Source organism: Carassius auratus, unplaced genomic scaffold (assembly GCF_003368295.1).
Source record: "Carassius auratus strain Wakin unplaced genomic scaffold, ASM336829v1 scaf_tig00017697, whole genome shotgun sequence".
In the NCBI taxonomy this organism is placed as follows: domain Eukaryota; kingdom Metazoa; phylum Chordata; class Actinopteri; order Cypriniformes; family Cyprinidae; genus Carassius; species Carassius auratus.
The window spans coordinates 27,745-49,813 of record NW_020524805.1 but is presented as its reverse complement, the minus strand read 5'-3'; the positions used below and the strand labels follow the sequence as shown (position 1 = coordinate 49,813).

At 37.4% G+C, this 22,069-nt stretch overlaps 2 protein-coding genes across 2 annotated transcripts in view; one reads left to right on the top strand and one right to left on the bottom strand.

The window, feature by feature from the left end:
* Positions 1-359: 359 nt before the first annotated feature.
* LOC113075807 (MAP6 domain-containing protein 1-like) lies at positions 360-9,903 on the top strand. Its single transcript, XM_026248455.1, has 4 exons — positions 360-600; positions 3,615-4,098; positions 5,296-5,521; positions 8,741-9,903. Exons 1-4 carry the CDS (start codon positions 564-566, stop codon positions 8,810-8,812), a joined length of 819 nt encoding a protein of 272 aa, XP_026104240.1. The 5' UTR covers positions 360-563; the 3' UTR covers positions 8,813-9,903.
* Positions 9,904-10,335: 432 nt separating this feature from the next.
* Positions 10,336-22,069, bottom strand: part of LOC113075804 (YEATS domain-containing protein 2-like) — a 38,067-nt gene continuing 26,333 nt past the window's right edge. The window contains exons 16-28 of the mRNA XM_026248450.1: positions 20,885-21,067; positions 20,335-20,659; positions 19,598-19,732; positions 15,939-16,025; positions 15,636-15,822; positions 15,004-15,080; positions 14,546-14,625; positions 14,251-14,452; positions 13,332-13,570; positions 13,173-13,247; positions 12,735-12,808; positions 12,024-12,101; positions 10,336-11,575 (exon numbers count right to left, since the gene is read on the bottom strand). Of these exons, the coding sequence (XP_026104235.1) occupies positions 11,533-11,575; positions 12,024-12,101; positions 12,735-12,808; positions 13,173-13,247; positions 13,332-13,570; positions 14,251-14,452; positions 14,546-14,625; positions 15,004-15,080; positions 15,636-15,822; positions 15,939-16,025; positions 19,598-19,732; positions 20,335-20,659; positions 20,885-21,067 (1,785 nt within the window). The 3' untranslated portion in view covers positions 10,336-11,532. The remainder of the gene's footprint in view (positions 11,576-12,023; positions 12,102-12,734; positions 12,809-13,172; positions 13,248-13,331; positions 13,571-14,250; positions 14,453-14,545; positions 14,626-15,003; positions 15,081-15,635; positions 15,823-15,938; positions 16,026-19,597; positions 19,733-20,334; positions 20,660-20,884; positions 21,068-22,069) is intronic.

The window sequence follows — 22,069 nt, the reverse complement described above, 5'->3', positions numbered from 1 at the left end:
AGTGATCCTTTTTTCCCTCAAGAGCATGATGTCATGTGACTGATGACAGATGGCAGACACAAATCTGATCTGTGCTGAATGATGAAAGGATTGTGAAGTTATAAAGATTTCTGAATTTCCCCTACAGAAAGTAATGAGGAATGGAGTGATTTTTCAGATGACAAATCTGTTGGTAAATTAGTCTTGACCACTAATGGAGAAAAACAGCTTTACTACAGTAAACCTATAACCTGTAGCTTGTCAAAAATAATAATAATATGACAGCTTTTGAAAAATGAAAGGTTATTTTATTGAAGCTGTAAATTTCCCTCTCTGGTTATTCAAGGACCATAGAGGCTGAAATGTAGTGATGCGGCACACTCACTGACTGCAGTAATGAGAGACAGGTGCTGTTTAATTGACCTGTTTATGACCTTATGCTTATCAAGTGGAAAAACAGAGCCATAGATTTCACAACTGAAGTATCAAACCAAAATATGCCCGACCTCAGCCATTTCAACTGTTTCATGGCATGTCATTAAATCAGACTAGATGTTTAGGACAGCTTGTTTGTGTATGCAGAGATGTGTTTGTGGATCAATCTGTCAGTTTTGATTAGCGGTGAGTAATTTGAATGGCTCAAACTGCTAAAAGCCTGTCAAGACCTGAACTGCTTTCCTCTTCTTACAAAAAGTACTGTGGCTGTACCATACCATACACCATAGTACTGTGATATACAGTGGATTCCAATTCTGTGTCTACTAGTGAAATTAAATGCCTTCATATTAGTTTAGTAAATTGTGCTTTATTTTTAACCCTCTGGGGTTCTTCGGTCATTTATGACCCGAAATTTTTTTTAAAAAAAATGTTACAAATCGTAGCTTCATCGGAATGGTCCGAAACTTGGTGACTTTTTTGGTACTTGGTATATGAACACCCCAAAAAATTGGGGACAGGATTTTAAAAGTCTAAGTGGTCGTAAAAAAAATAGTCACACTCAGGGTCTTCGGGTCAAAAATGACCCGACATAGGAAATGAATGGGAAATTTGCAAAAATATGAAAATACTGAGTTTTTTTGTGTGTACAATCTACAAATCAGCCACGATGCAGAAAAAAAGCATACAACAGCGAAGGGGTGAATCTCTAAAACATCAAGAGTGCAAAACAGACAAAAAAATTCACACACACACACACACACACACACTTATACACACAAAAACACACACAAATGAAAGTATCATTGCAAAAGCTAATTTTGGGAAATGTGTGAAATAAAAGAAATTATTCATCAATGTAAGAAATAAAGTGCACAGCAATAAAAGCATGAGGCTGTAAGCCATCAAGGTTGCAAAATAGACACACTCACTCACACACACACACACACACACACATAGGGAAATATGAGACTGGTGAAACTGTAACAGAGATATGTGAGAATATGTGAAATAAAATCAATGAATCAAATAAAGGGGAGACATTGGATCCAAAATGCAAAAGTCACACACCATGTCTCTCTCTTGAACACACACACACACACACACAAACACACACACACAAGCACGTGTGCACACACGCACGCACACACGCACAAACAGAGTAAGGTCAAAGGATGGAATTCTTCCCTAGTAACCTCCAGGCCTATTCGAGCGACCCAGGCCCAGCGTGACACTTTTTTTATTTTTCTATTTTCCATTTACATGTACTGTTTGAAAATGATTATACGTTTGCTGTTATTTTTGTTTTTGTTCATAATTGCTGTTGGCAATTTTGAAGAGTTACTGTTCATTGAATTGCAAAAAATAATTTTAATGGAAATGTTTATAATAAAAGGTAAATAAAAATATGTTATGATTTAAATAATGTCATTTTTTTTATTAAGTTAGAATTAAAACAATGGGTAACAAAATGCTTTCCATTTGTTCTCTTTCTAGTGCAATGTTCAGGTTTGACTGTATTATAAAGTAAAACTGGCACTTGAAATTACCATTTAAATCAACCAAACAAACAAAAAAAAAAAACTTGACAAAAATAGTCTTTGAGAATCTGTGATTATATATTAAAATCCACAACCTGAAATAAATAGGCAAATATGTGCAAAAATCACTAGAATTCACAAGCCTTTCTACAGAGAGCTGTACATTCTCTCTAGTGGTAAAAATGTGCTATTGCATGATAAAAATGCTTAATTTGTCCACCAGATGGCACCAATCTAATTTCAAAAATTGTTTTCTATAGGCCTTGGCTGTACTTTAAAATAAAATACAGCATTAATAAAAATAAAAATAAAAATACATATATATATAAATTTTCTATTATATTCAATGGGAAAAAATGGATCATAATTATTGCATAAAAATTCATTATTCATTATTATTATCATAAAATTCTCTCAAAACACAAAAAAAGAAAGAAAAAATATTATTGAACAAAAATACATTTGATTGATTTTACTGAAAAAAAGTATACCTGAATCCCGGCCTCTGGGTCATTTTTGACCCGAAGGTCCTGAGTGTGACTCATAAATGAAGAACCCCAGAGGGTTAGAATTTTATTTTTATAATGTATATTATATATTACTTAGCAATAACAGTTTGAGTGAAAAGTTGAACTGACAACTTGGAAAAACCCTAATGTTATGGTATATTATTTATTAAGTTTCATATAATTGTAACATTTCTTAAAACTACATTTTTTAAAAGCTTTTTAGCTTTTGAAAGTTTATGTAGGCCTATGGTCTCAGACTTTTGAACACTGGGAATGGTGTGTTTTGCTGTAGTGTGTCAGGAAATATCAGTTTGCATTCCCCTACATTCATTTTGCCATTAATAGTAATAATCCAGTGAGATTTTTGACCAGTGCTCCACACAGAGATCTGATCTCTTCATTATCCAGTCTGTTTGGAATAACATGAAGAAACAGAACAAACTGAGACAGACTCAATCCAGAAGAACTGTGGCATTGCTCCAAGACGCTTCAAGAAACCTACCAGCAAAGCCACAGTTGAAAGTTTAGGCACCTAAGTGTAAAAATGCTGTATACTGCGGATGCTGTCAAGCATAACGTCATAAATAGATTTTCTTTATCATTAACTTCTATTAATTAAAATAAATCAAAATTTGTTGTGACCTAATTTTAATATATAATGCATATTAACTGTAAAGGAACAAAAATTATGTTTCAAGTTGGCTTTATATGGAGTACAGCATACCCCAGTGCAATATATCAAATTCTACTGCATATATCAAAAAGGCTAGTTCCATGGTACTTTTAGTTTGGGTAGACATCATCTGAATCAGTTGTAAGCGCATATGATGCCCAGAAATGCTGTCTAGGTAGGCTTAGGTAAAGGTTGTGATTAAAAGAGGATTTTTAGGGCATTAAGTTGAGCTCTGTCAGCTACAGCCATGAAGCGGACACACGGGTCACCGACTCCGATGTTTATGGATTATTATTTTTTTCTGCATGAAGTGCAAATCACGTGAGATGAATGTGCAATGACAGAGTCCCGACACCGAGTGGTCTCGCGCAGTTCTCGAGGAACGGACTCGGGTTCGCATTCCTTCATGAAATCGAGCACTTCGTCGTGTTTTTACTGTGTTTTCTTTCTTTCTTTTTGTTTTGGTTTGTTTCCTAGCAATGGCTTGGCCGTGCATCAGCAGAGTGTGCTGCTTGGCTCGGTTCTGGAACCAGTTCGACAAATCGGATTTGTCGGTTCCACTAACGATTCAGAACTACTCTGACATCGCGGAGCAGGAGGTGCAATCCGTCACCAAACTCGTTTCCACGGAACGGGCGCCGAGCGTCGACTTCGTAACGCCGGATCACGCGGCGGGTGTCCGGCGGCCGCACCGGGGACGCACGGAACCGAGTTATAAACCCCGCGAAGAATACCATCCCCCGGGTGTGCCTTTCCCGAGCATCACCCAGTACAAACAGGATTACAAACCCTGGCCCATCCCGAAGAAGGATAACTTTCCCTGGATTAGTAACGGAGGGAAAGGCGGCACTTTAACGGATAGTCCGGTGAACGGTTACTCTAACGGAACGAGTCATCCGCGGACGGACAGACAGGAGCGCAGCGGCAGGCAGAGAGGAGGAGATCAGCTCAGCTCATACAGGTACTGCTGCTCGTTCTCATGGGAGCTGTTCTTCAGCACCTCTCATCCACCGCAGCACATCATGAGTAGGCTAAATGTATGTTCATAATATATTTTACTGCGATTCAACAGAGAAAATTATTTTATTACATTTTATTTTAGAGTAGAAATATTACAAAAGACCAACATTACATACTAGGCTACTAATAATATCAATCTATAGATGTTAGTTTTTTTAAAATCTGGATTCTTCATAATTTCTATTTTTTATGTTCAAGTAAAAACAGATTACAAATACTACAATAAACCGGTGTATTATTATTATTAATACTATCTATTTTCTTTGTCTTTTATTTTGGCCTATTTAGTAAGTAAAAACATTAAAACGACGAAACCGATCTTAAAAATAGTGATATTATATGGCCATATATTTCTCAATTTGTATTTATAAAATAGACTACTATACAAACATAAAATATGTAATATCACTTACCGGCATTATTATTATTATCCAAGTCAGATCAAATTTTAATATACACTAGAACTTAAAAGAGTGGTAGCCTATTTATCTCTGAAATAACATATGTTCACTAGTCTCCGAAATGAATTGCTGGAGGATATATATCTGACTCACATGAACAAGCTTTCACACATTTCTCTCTTTCTGTGAAAGAGAAGTGTCCATTCTTTGATGCTGGTTTACTGTGGAGCTGTAACATGACTGATGTGGTTCTAACAGTTGTGCATTGCAGTGATTTTCACTCAGTGTGGTAACTGGTCACTGTCATGCATATTTAATCCAACAGCTCATGAACGAGCAGAATGAAACTATAACAATTATATAAACAGAGTTATCTGAGGGGAACAGAATGAATTGATTACAAACAGCCCTCAGTGTTCATCAGCCTTTGGTTGAATGATGCATGAAACCTTCACTTCTAGTCATTTATTCACTTAATCCTTTCTTACATGCTTTCATTCTGCATGCACCTTTTTTCTTTTCTAAACCTTGCATATGTATGTACAGATACGTATAGTGAGAATTATTTTTCAAACAGGTAAGCTGAAGTCTTTACAGTGGGCACCTGTTGCTGTGATTTGTCAGCATGACTTTAACCTAGCCTGACATGTGCTGCTCTTATCTGCAGCTCCTCAGGGCTCCGTCTCTGTCTTTTTCTGTCTCTGTCTGATACATTTGATCTCTCTCTCTGGAATCAGGCAGGAGTACCAGCCGTGGTCTGGAGCTCGGCCGTCAAAGCCTGCCCCCAAACGGCCCACCTTCCTGGGTAAAGGTGCTGATGAGCCCCCGCCAGAGACCAGCTACCAGGCGGCTTTCAGCCCGGACACACACAGACACACGGACGCCGGCATACTGGAGACCAGCTCACACACGCAGACAGAGAGAGCACACTCACACAGGACAGACATCAGCATGAAACCAGAGGTGAGTGAGAGGACAGAGAGTAGAGAAAGAGATCAAATCAGACAGCGAGCTGATGTGACAGAAAGATCAACAGAAAGCAAACTTTCAAACCAGACTCTGCAGAATAAGAATAAACTGGAGCCTTTGATATAATCAGCAGGAGACCAATATGTATAGTCGATAAACTTTTATTGTAAGGACCTATGTCAAAATTTTTATAACTGAAAGTTAACACTAAAAGAATAAATATGATATAGGTATTATTTATATAAATATGTATATGTTTGTGTTCAATTGTAATACTCTAAACATTTCCAAACGTTCATAACCATAAAATAAAAGCCTATGGGATGGAATTATATGATGGATTTAGTAGAAATATGCAGATTTCATAGTAGTGAAAGCATAAGCACGAATTTTTCATGTTTGAGCTATAAACCTGACAAAATCAACCTTTTGAAGTGGGTTTAGATTTATACCTACATTACATTTTTGGACAGCTTTTGGGCTGATAGTTAAAAGCTGTAGTTAAAGTTGAGTTTAAGTTGTATTTAACCCAGAATAGGTAAGCGGGAATATTGATTTGCATAATCTTTTAGGTTAATCTGTGAAATCAAGCCTAATATGCAATTAAATCGCATTGGTTATTTGACATAGATGCCTTTCTGGGACAAATGGGAGTTTTAGGTCATGTAAGTTGTGCTCTATGTATCGACTAGTGCTGATTCATTGGGGTTATGTAATCAGTGACCCGCTCCTGTGCCTCGTTACGTCAGTCTAGTCTGTTCCCATCCTCTCAATGAGAATCAAAACTAACTGTGAAACTGATGCTGCATCTTTTGCACGTCAGTCAGTGAAGTATGCACTAATTGGGATTCATTTAGTCCTAATTACTAACCCATGCATGCTGTCAAACATCATGCTTGACCAGTGAGGAGAGAAAGTGACGGCTGAAACACACAATGCCAGCTGTCTGAGGCAGAGCTGTGAGAGTTTTGTGTCTCTTGTGTCAGGCTTAAATGCCTCCGTTATTGAGTTGTAACTTTTCTTTTCATAAACTTTGCACTGCTCCATTTGTCAAGTTGTCAGACAGATCCACTAGTCTGGTGTTATCTGATGAGGATTGTACAGGTCTGATGTTACACAGATGCCCAAACCAGGGCCCACGGGACATACTTTGGGAGTTAAACTGTTAACTGTTATTAATTTATTTTTGAATTGAAATGTAAAAAAACAATGTGAATTTGATTAAATTAAAAAATGTGTAATATTTTAAATTATTTAATAATAATAATAATAATATTTAAATTAAGATTTAATACATTTCATTCTCAAATATCTGGATATATTGCAGGATTTACTTTTGGCCCACAGCCCTCAATCAAGTTTGATTTTTGGCCATACTTATTAAAATGTTATCTAGTGCACTGGAGACTTGCGTGACTAAGCCAGCTGGCATTATTTTGTTTGTCCCTAGGGTTTAACTCACTCACAACCCATCCTGCCCTCCCGATCTCCCTCCAGCTGATGCTTTGAATTTAATTGTAAAAGGCAGACTGACTGTCCACTGTTCTCAAACACTTGTTTGGGAGATCAAATCAGCTCATCATTCTTAATTAAGTGGTCATTTTTCATTTGTCCTCTTCTGTAAAGACCATCAGATCAGTGCAAGCTCAATGAAACTAAGAAAACATAAGCTTAAACCGTTTGCTATTGGTCAGAGGTGCCCAAACATTTTAATATGACAGGAACAAAATGTAAATTGCTGTGGGCCAAAATAAGTGTTGCATTATATATATATATATATATATATATATTATATATATATGTGACCCTGGACCACAAAACCAGTCTTAAGTGTCAATTTTTAGAAATTGAGATTTATACATCATCTGAAAGCTGAACAAATAAGCTTTCCATTGATGATTGGTCTCTTAGGATAAGACAATGTTTTGCCGAGATGCAACTATTTGAAAATCTGGAATCTGAGGGTGCAAAAAAAATCGAAATATTGAGAAAATATTTAAAGTTGTCCAAATGAAGTTCTTATCAATGCATATTACTAATCAAAAATTAAGTTTTTATATATTTACGGTAGGAATTTTAAAAAATATCTTCATGGAACACGATCTTTACTGAATATCCTAATGATTCTTGGCATAAAAAAGAAATGATCATTTTGACCCACACAATGTATTTTTGGCTATTTCTACAAATATACCTGAGACTTAAGACTGGTTTTGTGTTCCAGTGTCACATATATTAACTATGTTATAATAAAATTAATTAGATTAGATTTTTTTTGTTTTTTTTGCTTGGCTGATGAACTGATAAGTTGGATCCAAATGCATGTTTACAGGAGGATTGAGAAACAAATCAAACCTGCACAAGCATCACAAGTGAATAAATCTCAGGTTTTCATAAGTTATAATAACCTTAAATGACAGTTAAACATCTTATATAAGCTTTAAAGTTGCTGTCCAGACAGTTTCCCATGTGTCAGCGCTCTGTCCGAACGATGGTCAGCAGCCTATGACATATGATATGACAGAAGACAAACAGGGACATCTATCTAGTGACATTTGAATGGTAGTGTATATACTAGTGCTGTGCAAAAGTCTTTAAAATAATTAAAATTTAGTTCAGAAAAATGTATTGCATATTTATAGTTTTGGCCGTCTTGAAAGCCAAATTTGCATATTATACATAAAGCATTTCTGCTGTTAGTGAGTCTGTGAGGCTGAGGGTGTCTGTGTTCCTATTCTAAATGCACTTAACAGTGTTAGAGAGAATCTCATTTTCACCCCGGCACTTGGCTTCTCACATAGAAAGCTGTTTTTTTTCCCTACAGTAAGGATTAGATGTCTTCTACCCAAGAGAAGGAGACAGTCTGAGCGAGAGACAGAAATCTGACAAAGATAGATGGAGGCAAAGTGGATGGAGATTATATACTATAATATGAGACTTGAACAAGTACATCCTAAATCATAGTCATTTGAAACAGTATGCTTAAAGTGCCCAAATGGATACTATTTCCAGTGAGGTTTGTGTGCCACAGAAGACATCGGGAGTGTGACATGACCTAGTGCTTCTTTTTCAGCTTCTCACATTTTAGATGAAAGCTGTAAATTGGAGTCGGACTTTTACACTGTTAAAAAAAAATATCAATTTTAAAAATGAACAAGTTTTACATAAACATACTAAGTATTTTTTTAACAGAAATGTATGTTTTATATACAGGAGCAGAAGACTAAGCTGTCACCAAACCCATCTGCCGTCTTTCAAAGCAAATCTAGGATCTTCAACATATGATCCATCAACGCGAAGCACATAAAGATCCACATTCACGTCTGAGTCAGTATTTCACTAGAAGAGGAGAACATTTTAAAGAACTGTCGAGAGACACCTGTATGTTGAGAAACTGGAGTTATTCTGAAAATCTAGGATCGTCAGAGGAGAAGAATGCCTGAGGATGAATAGAGACATTCAATGCAATTGAAAATGCTTGTTAAAAAAAAACAAAAAAACATGGGATTCTCTAAATAATTCCACTGAGGAAATTACAAAACCAGAGGATGTTTGCTAGAAATTTACACAAAGTAAAATCTATGCAAGAGAATGTATGCTTCAAATGTCAACCATCTTCTAGAAGGATATGTTTTAATACAGGTTTAAGAGTGTGAGAGACATAGAAATGTGTGATTGGGAAAGTTTTCAGGCCTCATTTTCTGCTGACCTTACCCTCTCCCAGCTGAATGAATATCTGCATGTTTCATAATTGTTTTATGAATTAACTGAATATGCAACATTTAAAAAAAGGAACAAAATGTCATCAGGTAACTCAGTGTCTGGGGATGTGTGTGTGTGTCCTGTACAAGCCTATAGTTAATGAGATGATTTTGTATATAGTGATGTTGGTCTGCCTTTTATTGAGCTGTTAATATCTGCCGGAGAATGCCAGGTGCTTCTAATCACCATTTAATGCTCCAGACCCTGCCAGCCCTTTATGAACCCATATAAAGACTAGAACATTCTGAACTGGAGGCTGTCCAAGTTTTTGTAAATTTGGTTTAGACATAAATGGGAAAAATAAAAATGACATTCTTTAAATTTGTTTCCCCATTATTTGACTGAGAGCTGAATAATATACAAATTATATTGAACGGTTGTGTGATGAAAAAAAAAAAGGTGTGTGTGTTGGGGGTTGGGGGGGTTTAGTCTAATGTACGGAAGTCCAATGTATGGAAGCCCGCCAATGAATGAAAAATACAGAAGATACTTGCGATTTTATATCCCACAATTCTGACTTTTTTTCTTCTAAGAATTGCAAGTAATAAAAGTTGATTTCTAAGGAGAAAAAAATATATGTTCTCAGAATTGCGAGTTTATATTGCACAAGTCTAACTTAACTTGCAATTGTGAGTTTATATCTTGCAATTCTGAGAAAAAAAGTCAGAACTGGCAGTTTACGGTATATCTCACAATTCTGACAAATCAAAAAAATATCCAGAATTGCGAGTTTGTGTAAAAAAAAGTTTTTATTTTTAGTTTATTTTTTATTATTTTCTTTTATTATTAGTCAGTGGCAGAAACGGGCTTCTATACCAGTGTGTGTAACATTAACAAGAATTCACAGCAAAATGAAAATCATCACCAGGTCAAAATAACCAGATGACAAAGAAATATCTTCAGCCCCCAAAAAACTAATTAACTAATTAAGCAAAACATAATTGTAAGTTTATCTCTGTTATCGTTTTGCTATGTGAGATTTAATTTGTATTGGCAGTTGGAAAAAGAATAAAACAATTCAGCACAGCTGCATACATCTTTGTGGCAGACTGACCATTTTTAATACAAGAATAGTTTTTTTTTTTTTTTGATACACAGTGTGAAGGAAAAACATTCATTAGTTCAGTTAGACAAGTAAAGACTTTAACACTGAATTAACACACACAGCAACACATTCTCTCCCATCAACACAAACACACCACCAGAACAAGTTTCTTGATGGTTTTAAACACACGGACACAGAAACCGATGCTAGCTGTATGACACAAAGTTGCCCACCAAACCAGAGGACACAACAGTTTGTTTTCAGCTAATACACGAATACCTCCTGCCTATATGCACATTTTTCCTCAATGCCCCAAAATAACAGAAACGGTACAAAACAGAAAATAAAACGTTCACAGTTCACACTCACTGCTGTTCAATCCTTCATAAATCCCACAGCTGTATGAAAATGACTCATATTCATGAAGAAAACACGATTAAGACTTTTCTTAGACATTCTTTGCCCTAGTGAAGATGTAAAACTCAAAATGGACATTTAATCTCCACCCAAAGTTTTCACATAAGACCCGTTAAGAAGACAATGAACGGATGATTTCACATAAAACCTTCTCCCAATAAATCCTGCTCGATAATGACATTTCCGAACAGAAAAACATTTCGGTTAATTGTTCAGAGGCTCATTTAAATGTCTGCACTTTTCTGATTAAAGATTAATGCCAAAAACTGAAGTTCTGAACATGAGGGCGAGTAAATTATTTTGGGTGAACTATAAGACTATAGTTGGGTGAACTATAAGCTCTGTGTCAGTAGCAAAGCAAGTTAATGTGGTCTGGGGTTTCATTAGTGTCCCAGTAAAAAAAAGTAGAATAGAATAATGTCTACTGTACCTGCTCATTAACACTGTACTGTACTGTTACATATACTGGACCACAGTTCATAAATATCACAGAATTCATAAAGGAAGTATAAAAAACGAATAAATAGAGTGATGTAGCCATACGCAACAAATGCTGTTCAGGCGGTGTATCAAGCTCTGTTTGGGTTCAGTACCCTCATAGATAACACAGCTGTTGTCGAAATAATGGCTTACTTCTATTATGACAGCGTCTAGTAAGAGGATATTTGCACCTGTGATTGGCCAGCCCTGGCACATTCTCCACCTTTACAGAATGTGAGGGGGAGGAGTCTGTGTATGACAGGCCACCTGTCTGTCTGTAGTCAGATGCCAAGGAGTGAAGTTAGTCAGCGTGGCTCTCATCCTTCACCATGATGCCCATGTACCTACCAAAGACTTTAAAATAAATAAAACTGCAAGAGTAATGGTGATACAGGGTTCCCACACATTTTGACCAACTGTAAAAATCATATTACAGAGACTGCAACAATAAAGGGGTATTTAGTCAATGAAACATTTAAATCCTGAGCATATTTTTTTACTAGAGACATTTCAATTTGTATTTATTTATTTTTTTACTTTTTAGATTTTTTTTTTTTTTTTTTATAATTTTATTTATAGAAACTGCACTGCTAAAAGGTAATTGAAAGCAAATTAAACATTTAATACTGAGCATAACTTTACTAGAGACATATCCATGTCTATTTATATTTAATGTATTTATTTTCATAATATTGTATTTCATTGTTTCCAAATGTTTCCAGGTTGTTCAATGACCATGGGAACCCTGATGATAGAGACTGAAAAGCCTAAAATTAGGATGAGCAAAATTACCTATTAGTCAGAAAATCACAGGTGGGAATAGAGCTAATGGCCTGATGCACGTCCATAGCCGATATCTCTCTCGGAGTTCTGTGGAGACAATAAGAGAGGAATGAAACGAGGATGGGAAACAGACAGAGAAATCTCATGGTACATTTGCTATCTTGGTATAATGGGGTTATTGACCTTTGAGCATTAAATGAGAGATCTGTGAGTCTTGTCAAACTGCTGCTTTCTGTTAATGTATGCGACTTCGATCAGTTCCTGCTTGACTGATTATCATTTAAGCGGTGCTCTATAAAAGGCGGTTACCGAATACTGTATAAAAGGCAGATGAAATATTCTGCTCAATCTGTGAGCGTGTGTCAGGCATGTGAATGAAAGCAGATGTGCTGAGTAAGTAGAGCAGCACTGAGCCAATCTCTTCTCTCTCAGGGCCAAGCTCTGCTGCTCTACCACTCCAATAAATCAGATTTCATGAGCTATTCTCAGTGCTCTGATAATTATATACTATCATAAAGCACTTCCTCTCACAATCACAATCAAATCACATTAGACAAAGTTCAATGCTCAAGAGCTCTTCAGAAATGACCACGAAGTAATTTAGCAAGCACTATCTGAAAAGAGCAGAAGAGAGTTGGAAACTACTCTTACTCTGAATCGTGCTGTTCTGCCCATCTGTCCTGATTAATCTTGTACTGGCATTCTGGCAGATGCACTGACCTGTTTTGTTGGGATTTCCCATGGGCACTGGCCAAAGACTCCCTGAGGATCTCACTGGCAAACTGCTCCACAGCCTATGGAGAGTTTTAGACAACGAAATGCATTATCTACTATTGTAACACACTGTCATACCCAGGACAAAAAAATATATAATTTTTCTCACTGATGAAAAAAGACAAATTAATAAACATATTTGATGCTTAATAAACACCTGTGTGGACTGATATTTAAGACCAATGAGATAAGAGCTGGAGACGCTACCATTTACCATAGAACTAAAATTTAGTAAATAGGGCAAAGGCCTGTTCACACCATGAACTATAAAGATGGCTTACATTAGGGTGTGAAAACTTTCTAGCTGTCATTCATGATGTGAACAGCCCTATTAAGTCAAATTTTCTCTCTAAAAATAAAACTAATTACTCATTCAACGCTTACCTTAAGTATCATGGTCTCCACGACTGGAGCAAAAACGTTCTTCTCCACCTCCACCTGCTGCAGTGTGACACCGATCTAACACACACACAATATCATTACATCTATGACACAGCAAAAAAGTCTGCTGATAGACAGAAAAAACATTTCAGACTCACTCACCTGCTCCGTCGTGTCTCTGATGAACTGGGTTGATGGGCAGTGCCCCAAGAAGAACTTGGGTTCCTGTTTGGCCTCTTCCTGTTCCAGTTTGATCTGGACCTTGGCAGCATCTATGTCTTTCACACTGATGATGTCAAGAAGTTCATCTACCTCCTCGTCAGGCTCCGCCTTCAGAATCCTCTGAAGTTGCTCCAGACGTTGTGACAACTCCTCACAGCCTGTCAGAGTCGAGCTGCAGTCTAAAACACACACACACAGACACACACACAAGCAAACATGTCTTAGTGTAAAACAGCAACAACTCCTCACAAGCAGGAAGCAGAACTACACAAACCAACTAAAAACTAATAATAATCTTGATCTACACTATGGCTTTGTTCCAATTTCCAAACATAATTATTATTATAATTATTAATAATAATAATAATAATATAGTTTGTATTTTGCATAATTATTATTAGAATTCTATTTAGTTGCTATTACTACTTACACATAACTCCTGAAGAACATTTACGCCCCTGATTCTAGTACAGCCTTATCTATGAAATCTGCATGAATTAAAAATGCTCTAGGTAGGAACTCTTTAGGGACTGAAGCAGAGGTGATGCTCAATTTCAGCTGCTTATGCCCAAGTTGAATTCATGCCCAACATTGATATTTTTCATCTCATCATTATACAAACTAATGCAACATCACTGGAACTACAGGGAGTGAGATATATATATATAGAGAGAGAGAGAGAGAAAGAGAGAGAGAGAAAGAGAGAGAGAGCGAACACTACTGCATTGTCTGTGACAAGTCTTGTGCAATTCAAAGTTTTGGATAGCTGAGAGAGACACAGGCCATGATGAATTAACTTCAACCAAGGGTTCAAAGCACAAACAAGCATGTATGCCAATTACATAACTTATACACTCACCGGGTTCACTGTCGATCTGTGTGAGTATGTCCTCGATGGAGTCCTCCTCTATACATTGAGGTTCAGGGTCAGGGGGTGTATAACCACGAAGACGGCACCAGGAGAGCACCTCTTTAGTTCTGGGTGGAGTGAGGGCCTGAAGCCGAGGGGTCCTCTCTAAAAGATCAGAACATACACGGCGCATAGCCACTGCTCGCTGCAACTACACAGAGAGAAAGAAACAAAATAAATGAACACAATCCAGCAGAGCTTACAGATGCAACTCTGACTAGATGAAACACAAGCAACCCTGTACCTCTGCAGCTCTGCGTTTGCCAATGTTCCATGAGTAGTACTGATCCACAGAGGTGGCACAGAATGGATGAGAGTCCTCATCTGTGAAGAACACACCAACTTTGGTTTAGACTAGTGTAAATTGACTCTTTTTATGCAGACTTAATGACTGGAGACAATCAATTGTTTCAAAATTGATAATAATAAATGTTTCTTCAGTACCAAATCAGCCTATTAGAGTGATTTTTGAAGGATCATGTGACTGGACATGTGGCTGCTAGAAATTCAGCTTTGCCATCACAGGGATAAAATACATTTTAAAATATATTAAAACAGAAAACAAATAAATGCCTCTGTGAGCGTAAGTGACTTCAAATAAAAAATACAAAAACAACATTCTCTGACTCTAGAATTTTCATTTAAAAAAATAGTTGACTTATTTCATGGTGTTTTTAAAGTCTTCGAAAGTGTCAAACTTACTTTTCTCAGGAACAATCAGAGGGAATTTCTTCACGATGGCCGTCAGAAGTTGTGTCATGTTCTCTATGTGCTGCGAACTAAGAGAGATTGACAATTTCTTTTAAATATCTACCCAAATATTACAAGCTTCTAACATACTAAAATAAAATTTCCATTTGCGTCACTGATATTGAGCAGCAATGGTGCTCCATTTATTTTTTGTTTTATGTTATGTTTTTGCAGATGACTACATTGAATCTGATGATAAAATAATAAATATACAATACATCTTTATACTGCATTTTACTCCCTATGTGTAATGAGTCTGAATTGGTAAGAAAATTTGCTCACTCACTAAGAATTGGTCAATGAATTAACTATTTACTCAAGAAACTGCAAGTCATTACTTATGGTGAAATCCAACTTAAAATGTCATGAGGATTACATCAGTGTTAACCCAATTAAGTGTCATGAGAATTTTATCAGTAATATTACAGATTAGATGTTACTGTGGCGACAATTAAAAAATTCTAAATTGTCTATGTGCATGTCTGCGGGTGTCAATGCCCCTCTGCAGAAAAAGAATCCTTAGGGAAAAACTGACATTCAGACAGATCAGAAATGAGAGACTCAATAGTGTGTGTTCTTCTTACTTGATAAGGTCATGTGCTGTAGATTCTATGCCTTGTTCTACTTTAATACTAGCAGCTGTGTCTGTGGGTGTGGGGGTTGTCGGCAGTGGACCAGAGGAGGGTGCTGAAGAGGCTGGGGCAGATGTTTGGGGTTGGGGTACTGGAGTTGTACAAGTGGTGCTGCTAACCAAACCTGGTTCAGTTTTAACTATGTAAAGAGACGAACACAGTGGTAATCAGTGGATTGAATGGTTTTTCACATAACTGCTTGACATCATATCCAATGTATGTGTGTGTGTACGCGCACACATGTGCATGTCTCACCTTGAGGTACAGGTGTGGATGCTGAGGAAGCAGCTCCACTTGTGGTTGTGTTGCTACTAGATGCACCTTTAGCACCAGACTGCATGACTGTATCATGATCAAAAAAGACAAAAGACATTTATATCATTACAAACATTTTCATTTAAAAAAAAAATGTCTTTTCAATTTCTATTTATAAGAAATGTTGAAAAAAGGTATAACTGTTTCTGTTAAGCAGCACAAGTCACAAGTGTTGTTAACACAGGTAATAATAAATGTTTCTTGAGCACCACATCAGCAGAGAAGAAAGATTTCTGGAGGATCAAGTAACACTGAAGACAATAGCTGCTAAAATTTTTTTGCAATCACAGAAATAAAACAATTTAAATCATAATAATATTTCACAACATTTTGTGGGGTTTTAGAGCGAACCACACAAATTAAAGATTCAATTGGGAGCATGGTTGAAACATGAGGAGCGCAATTCCACAAAAAGGCTCAAGACACAGGATGTTGGAAATCAAATCCTAGCGCCATGAGTCTGAAGCAAGTCCACTAAACAGCAGCTTGAACAGCTGTCAACATTAGAACAAAAGCACAATTATTGACAATTCCAATTTGGAAAGGAGATTGTCAAATTTGGGGCAAGTAATCAAGATTGGTGGTCAAAGAGATGCACAGCATGACCATTACATGTAAATCCATGATAGTAATCAGGATCACAAGCTCTTTGGATTGACTTCCTCCCACCTACAGAAAAGAACCAGACTGAAATTCCTTTAAGGGGACCTTTTAACCTCTGGTCTCCACAGAACATGTCCTTATGTCAAAGAATGGCACAGAAACTGTCTTCTACAGATGTAGATGCACCAAAATGAACTCAAAAGGACTTTGACTTCATTGCTTAACTCTATATCATATATGTAACCCACACATTTGACTATCATGTTTCTAATCACTTACTGTGTATGTCTTTTTAATAACTATAGAATAGCTTAATGATTCATATTCATGTTTAGTATGCGTGTGTTTGAATCTTCTTGCCTGCCAATCAATTATTTGTCAAATGTATCATATTCTTGTTATAGGAATCATGTCCAAAATTATACTCTGCACGAGAGGAGAAATTCGGACCACGTGATTGATAAGATAACATTTGATTTATGGATGGGAATGAGGAATATACAACTCACCAAGCAAAGACAATATCTAATTGGTTAAGACACCATTTGTGAGGTATCCCACATCCCGGTTTAAATACTCAGGACACCATAAAATTTAGCTTTTTATCCCTTTGCTTTTGCCTTTAGTCATGCCTGCCTTTTAGCTCTTTAGCTTTTTGGTCATGGCTTGTAGCCATGCTTTTAGCTTTTGTTTTTTGTGTTCTTTGAGTGCCATTCCAGCGTGCTTCGGCCTGCACACTCGCTGCTACTTAGCCACAATGAGAAGAAACGCCACCTAGTCTAGTCAAACTTTTCTTCTATTCTTTTACTTCAGTTTATTTTATTTTCTGTTGAGAGTTTCAGGTTCTGAGTTAAGTTTTGCCTAACACCGTGTCTCTGAGTTCGACCTCGAGTGCCCGTCTAAAACTTAAACCGAGCCCACAACTCCGCATCTTCAGCCAACACCCAATCATTGGTTTCCCAAGACGTCACTTCAACGACTATTGAACTTCCAGCCAATCAGCAACCTTGGGAAACCCCCTTTTGGACAACAATAAAAGGAACCTCTTTACACAGGCACTTTACACTTAATGTGTTTAAATGCCAAGTTAATGTCTTAAAATGCTGATCTTGTTACTTTACTAATTAATAGTGTTATCACTATATTTGGATTTTAATATCCATTGCAGAGTTTATGTTATATGTCTCGTTCAGTAAATCAATGGCCGACTCAGTGATCAGCCGTAAAACAGTGATTCTTTCCAAACTCCCTATTAAATTGTAAATGATTCCCTTTGAGCTAAATTAACCTGTTTCCCTTAATATTTCATACCTTTGATCAAATAAGCCCTGGGGAGAATATGAGAAGTTCAAATATGAAATAATCTTACCGACCTCAAAACTCTGAATGGAAGTGTATAGGCCTATATAAAATACTACAGTGGTAGTATTATGTATCTGGATATATAGTTTTTTAAATATATTTTTTCATTTATTAAAGACACAATGCATGACTGCTGCAGAGAATGAATGTAAGTGCAAGCCTGACGCCTATTTTCTGGCAAGCATTGTTATTCTTCACAAAATATACAAGCCTAATTGTATGGTCAAGATACACAATTACAATTTATTTAGGACCAATACTAATTTACTGCTAAATATACATAAATAGCATCCTCTAGGGTACTGCTAGACCTGAAGTGAAAATCTTTTCTGGATCGTCCCGAATGAGGCACAAGGGTAAATTAACTCTGACTTATATATTATTTATGGAACATTATTATACAAGCCATAATACAAAGTGTCCAGTATTGATGTAAATATGAGGTCCTCTAAAGAAGCCATTAGTACAAAGATTGTTTTAGGTTGACTTTAATTGCTACAAATGCTACAAAAATTGCTTCATGTTCTTCTGATCATAGAAAATCAGACCCTTCACAATGTGCTTAAATAATAAGAGTGTGTGAGCAAGGTAAAGTACTACAGTAACTACTACATCCAAAAACAAGAATGTTTTAATTTTACATTTGAGTATTCAATATTCTATACTCTATACTAGTATTCAATTTCTATAGTATTACTTGAAACCTAAATAGAGCGAGATAAATTATTGGCATTGTAATAAAGATAAAATAACAAAAATAAGTATTGGTTATATTATGAATAACATTTTTGCATACTGCCCACCCATTGTGCTAATTTAGTACAAATATTCTTTAAGCCATGACTAAGGTAGCATTAAAGTGTTTATGTTCTGAGTCATGTAGTTCCTGTTGTTTCTCATAAATGTTAAGAGCACTCAGGCCTTCCATTTCTCAATTACTGAATCATGTAATCTCACAATTACTTTCTTCCATACGTCCATCCATCTCTATCACTATGACAACAGCTTGAATACTGTTACAGGAAATGGTCTGTCTCACTGCTCTGATGTTCAAGGACTGCACTCATTCAACAAAAACTAAACTGAGGCAGCCTTTGCTACCATGGTGCTGCACAGATCAATCTAAAACAAAGATAGCAACCAGGTAAAGAGAACACAAAATGAGAAAATCAAAACTGTATCTGACAGGAGAGTGTCTCTGGAGCACCGTTCACCCATTACTGTCATCATTGATGAATGCTGAACAAAAACAAACATCTCTGATAAATACAATCTGGCAGGCTCAACACAGCTGACAAAAAAAAAGTCAGTCCATGAAGGCTGGCAGAATTAAAACTCCTTAACAACCCAACACAGCCCAACATGACACACAAGAGTTCCTTGCTTTAGATCAAAATGGTGCTGAATTATAAATCACCACTTGTAGGGACCCGAACCTGCAATCTTTTGGTTGTCATCCAAAATCTCAAACCACAATGCACCTCTCCAGGTTTTGGAATGGAGCAGTTAACTAGAACATGAAGCTGAAAATAGTCTAACTTGACAATATTACACAGACTCAAAGCCTTCAGGACACTAGAAATCAGGAGTGTGAGTCAGGCTGTGTGGGTATCAGAGAAACGGGGTGCTGATACCTTTGCCGACAGGCATCAAGATGGTCTGCAGCCCTGAGGAAGCACTGCCCACGCTGAGTTGCTTCAGCTGATTGGCTGGGATGGTGAGAACCGTCTGCTGGGAACTGGACTGAGCTGGATGCAACTTTAACATACCTGTGAATGAAGAGAATCATGGTGACGTGAACCTAAAAAAGAAAGCATTTCAAGCAATGCAAGTAGGGGTAGATGGCTTGAATTATCCAAAATGTGCAATGTAACATGGTTATTTAACATATAAACCATTTTTCATTTCACATATTGCAATCGTTACTGTGAAATCTGATGTTATAAGACTTTGACATATCACCCACCCCTAATTAAGTGTTGATAAAGATTTAATTCACTCTTGAAACTAATGGACAGAGGCAATTTAGCCAACAGATGGAGAAAAGACATTTGTGTTCCAATTTAAGAGTAATGTAATCCAATGTAAGAGTCTGGGAGAGCTTTAGCTGTTTTAGCTTTAGATTTTTTTCAGTGAAATTTCACAGGCCACTGTCTACTGTCGATAGTTTAGTGATGTATGAAGCAATGCTCACACAGAAGAAGTCACTTTAAAACCAAGCAGCTTTCTGTTTATCAATATGGCAAGTTTGCATGACTAACTTGAACCAATTGGAAAATCGGTGAAATTCCAGGTGGTACGGGCCCGCGAAAGGTGTGCTCATTTTTTTTTTAAACAAGGGGGCAGCTCTAGACAAAAGACGACTGGTTACCTGAGATAGTGGCAGTAGTTTTCCCGCTGACCGTCCCTCCACTTATCAGTGACGCTGCAGTGACCAGTGATGGGCTGGAGCTTTTGGCTCCGCCCACAACAGACGACCCCACCCCCTTCGACAGACTAATGAGAGGCATGTTGACGCTCTTTGCGACTGTGACAACAGAGGCAGAACTCTTTGCTGTGTTGGTGGCAGAGCTGGCACTCTTGGCCGCACTGATCACCGCAGCTTGACTGGCAGCTACAAGCACAGAATGCTGCGGTGGTGCTTTTGCCGTTTGAGGGAATGGCTGAGAGGACGATCCTCCAGCGGCTTCTGCTGACTGTACGGGGAAAATCATTAGAGGGGCTATAAATGGACAAAGTGACTTCAATATATCAGCTTTGTGATGGAGGCACAACACAATGAGTTTCCAGCATGAACATTTTTCATCTTAGTTGAAAGCTGTAGGTCAAAGCTACAGAATGATCTAATCATGGAATGTGATTTTAGTCCAATAAGATTTTCGTAGGGAAGGATCTACACTTCTTGATCCGAAATCTCCTACCTGTTGAGAGGTGAGTGTGGCACTGGGTGTGGATGGGGTGGAGCTTGTGGCAGTGATGACGCCTCCAGTCATTCTCAGGGTTGTTGTGCCAGGTTTATTCAGGTGACTTGCTGCACCAGCTGTTACCATCTTCACTGAACCATCTGACAGCTTCACCTGAGAACCTTGAGACCCACCCACCACCTGTCAATCAAACATTTAAAGAAAGAAGTTGAAAAACTTAAACCCAGCAATCTAAGACATATGTTATTCCTACCAAAGGCTCTGGTTTTTTTAGCGATAAATGAAACTGTAAGCCTTACTATCACTCCAAAATGTAAACAGGGCTCCAGACTGCGACGTTGCCCAACTCATAAGCTCTGCCATTTCTGTTGCATTTGAGAAACATCAAATGGCAAACAAAACAAAAGCCAAACTAAACCATGCTACATTTCAACTGCACAGCGCAGACCGTTAATCAGCTCGAACCGTATCCAAACAAACTTCCGAGCTCAGAACATCTTTACTCTGGAGACAAAGTTGATTTCGCGACACTGTTACTGCACAGATGCAACAGTGCTGCGAGATTCAGTGAGAAGCATCTGAATTCGCAGCACAATGATAAGGTTACTGCGAGGTCTAGTGAGAATCATCAGAGACAATTTATAAGAGACATGCCACTTCCTCAATCTTCAATACAACTATATAAGGAAAACCCGTAACGGCAAAGATGGCGGTTGTATTCACATGTCCCGCCCCTCCAGCTGGAAAGCCAATTATCTGCTTTTAACAGTCAAGTCGGGAAACATTTAAGCCTATCGTCTGGTTCCACTGACGTGTGCGCACAGTTGAGGAACCCTTGCGCATGCGTAGTAAAAGTATAACCTGTGCGGCAAAGTCATCAAACTTTTTCAGCGATTTTTATCATATTTTATTGCTGTTTCTATACATGCAGTTTTTATGTCTCGGTGACCAGTGAAAGTGCCCATTCATTTAGATATAGGAGCCTGGTCTTGTTAGTCTGAAATAGCTGCCTAGAGGCATTGCCAAGATGGCGGCCGAGTGGCACGACTTGCCTAAAAGGACTTTGGAATCATTCAAATGCTAATGCTAACTGTAACCATGGTGTTGTTGTAGAAATAGTCAAATGCATTATATAAACAATTTCAGGGTTTGTACAATCTTTCATGAGAGAAATTCAAGCAC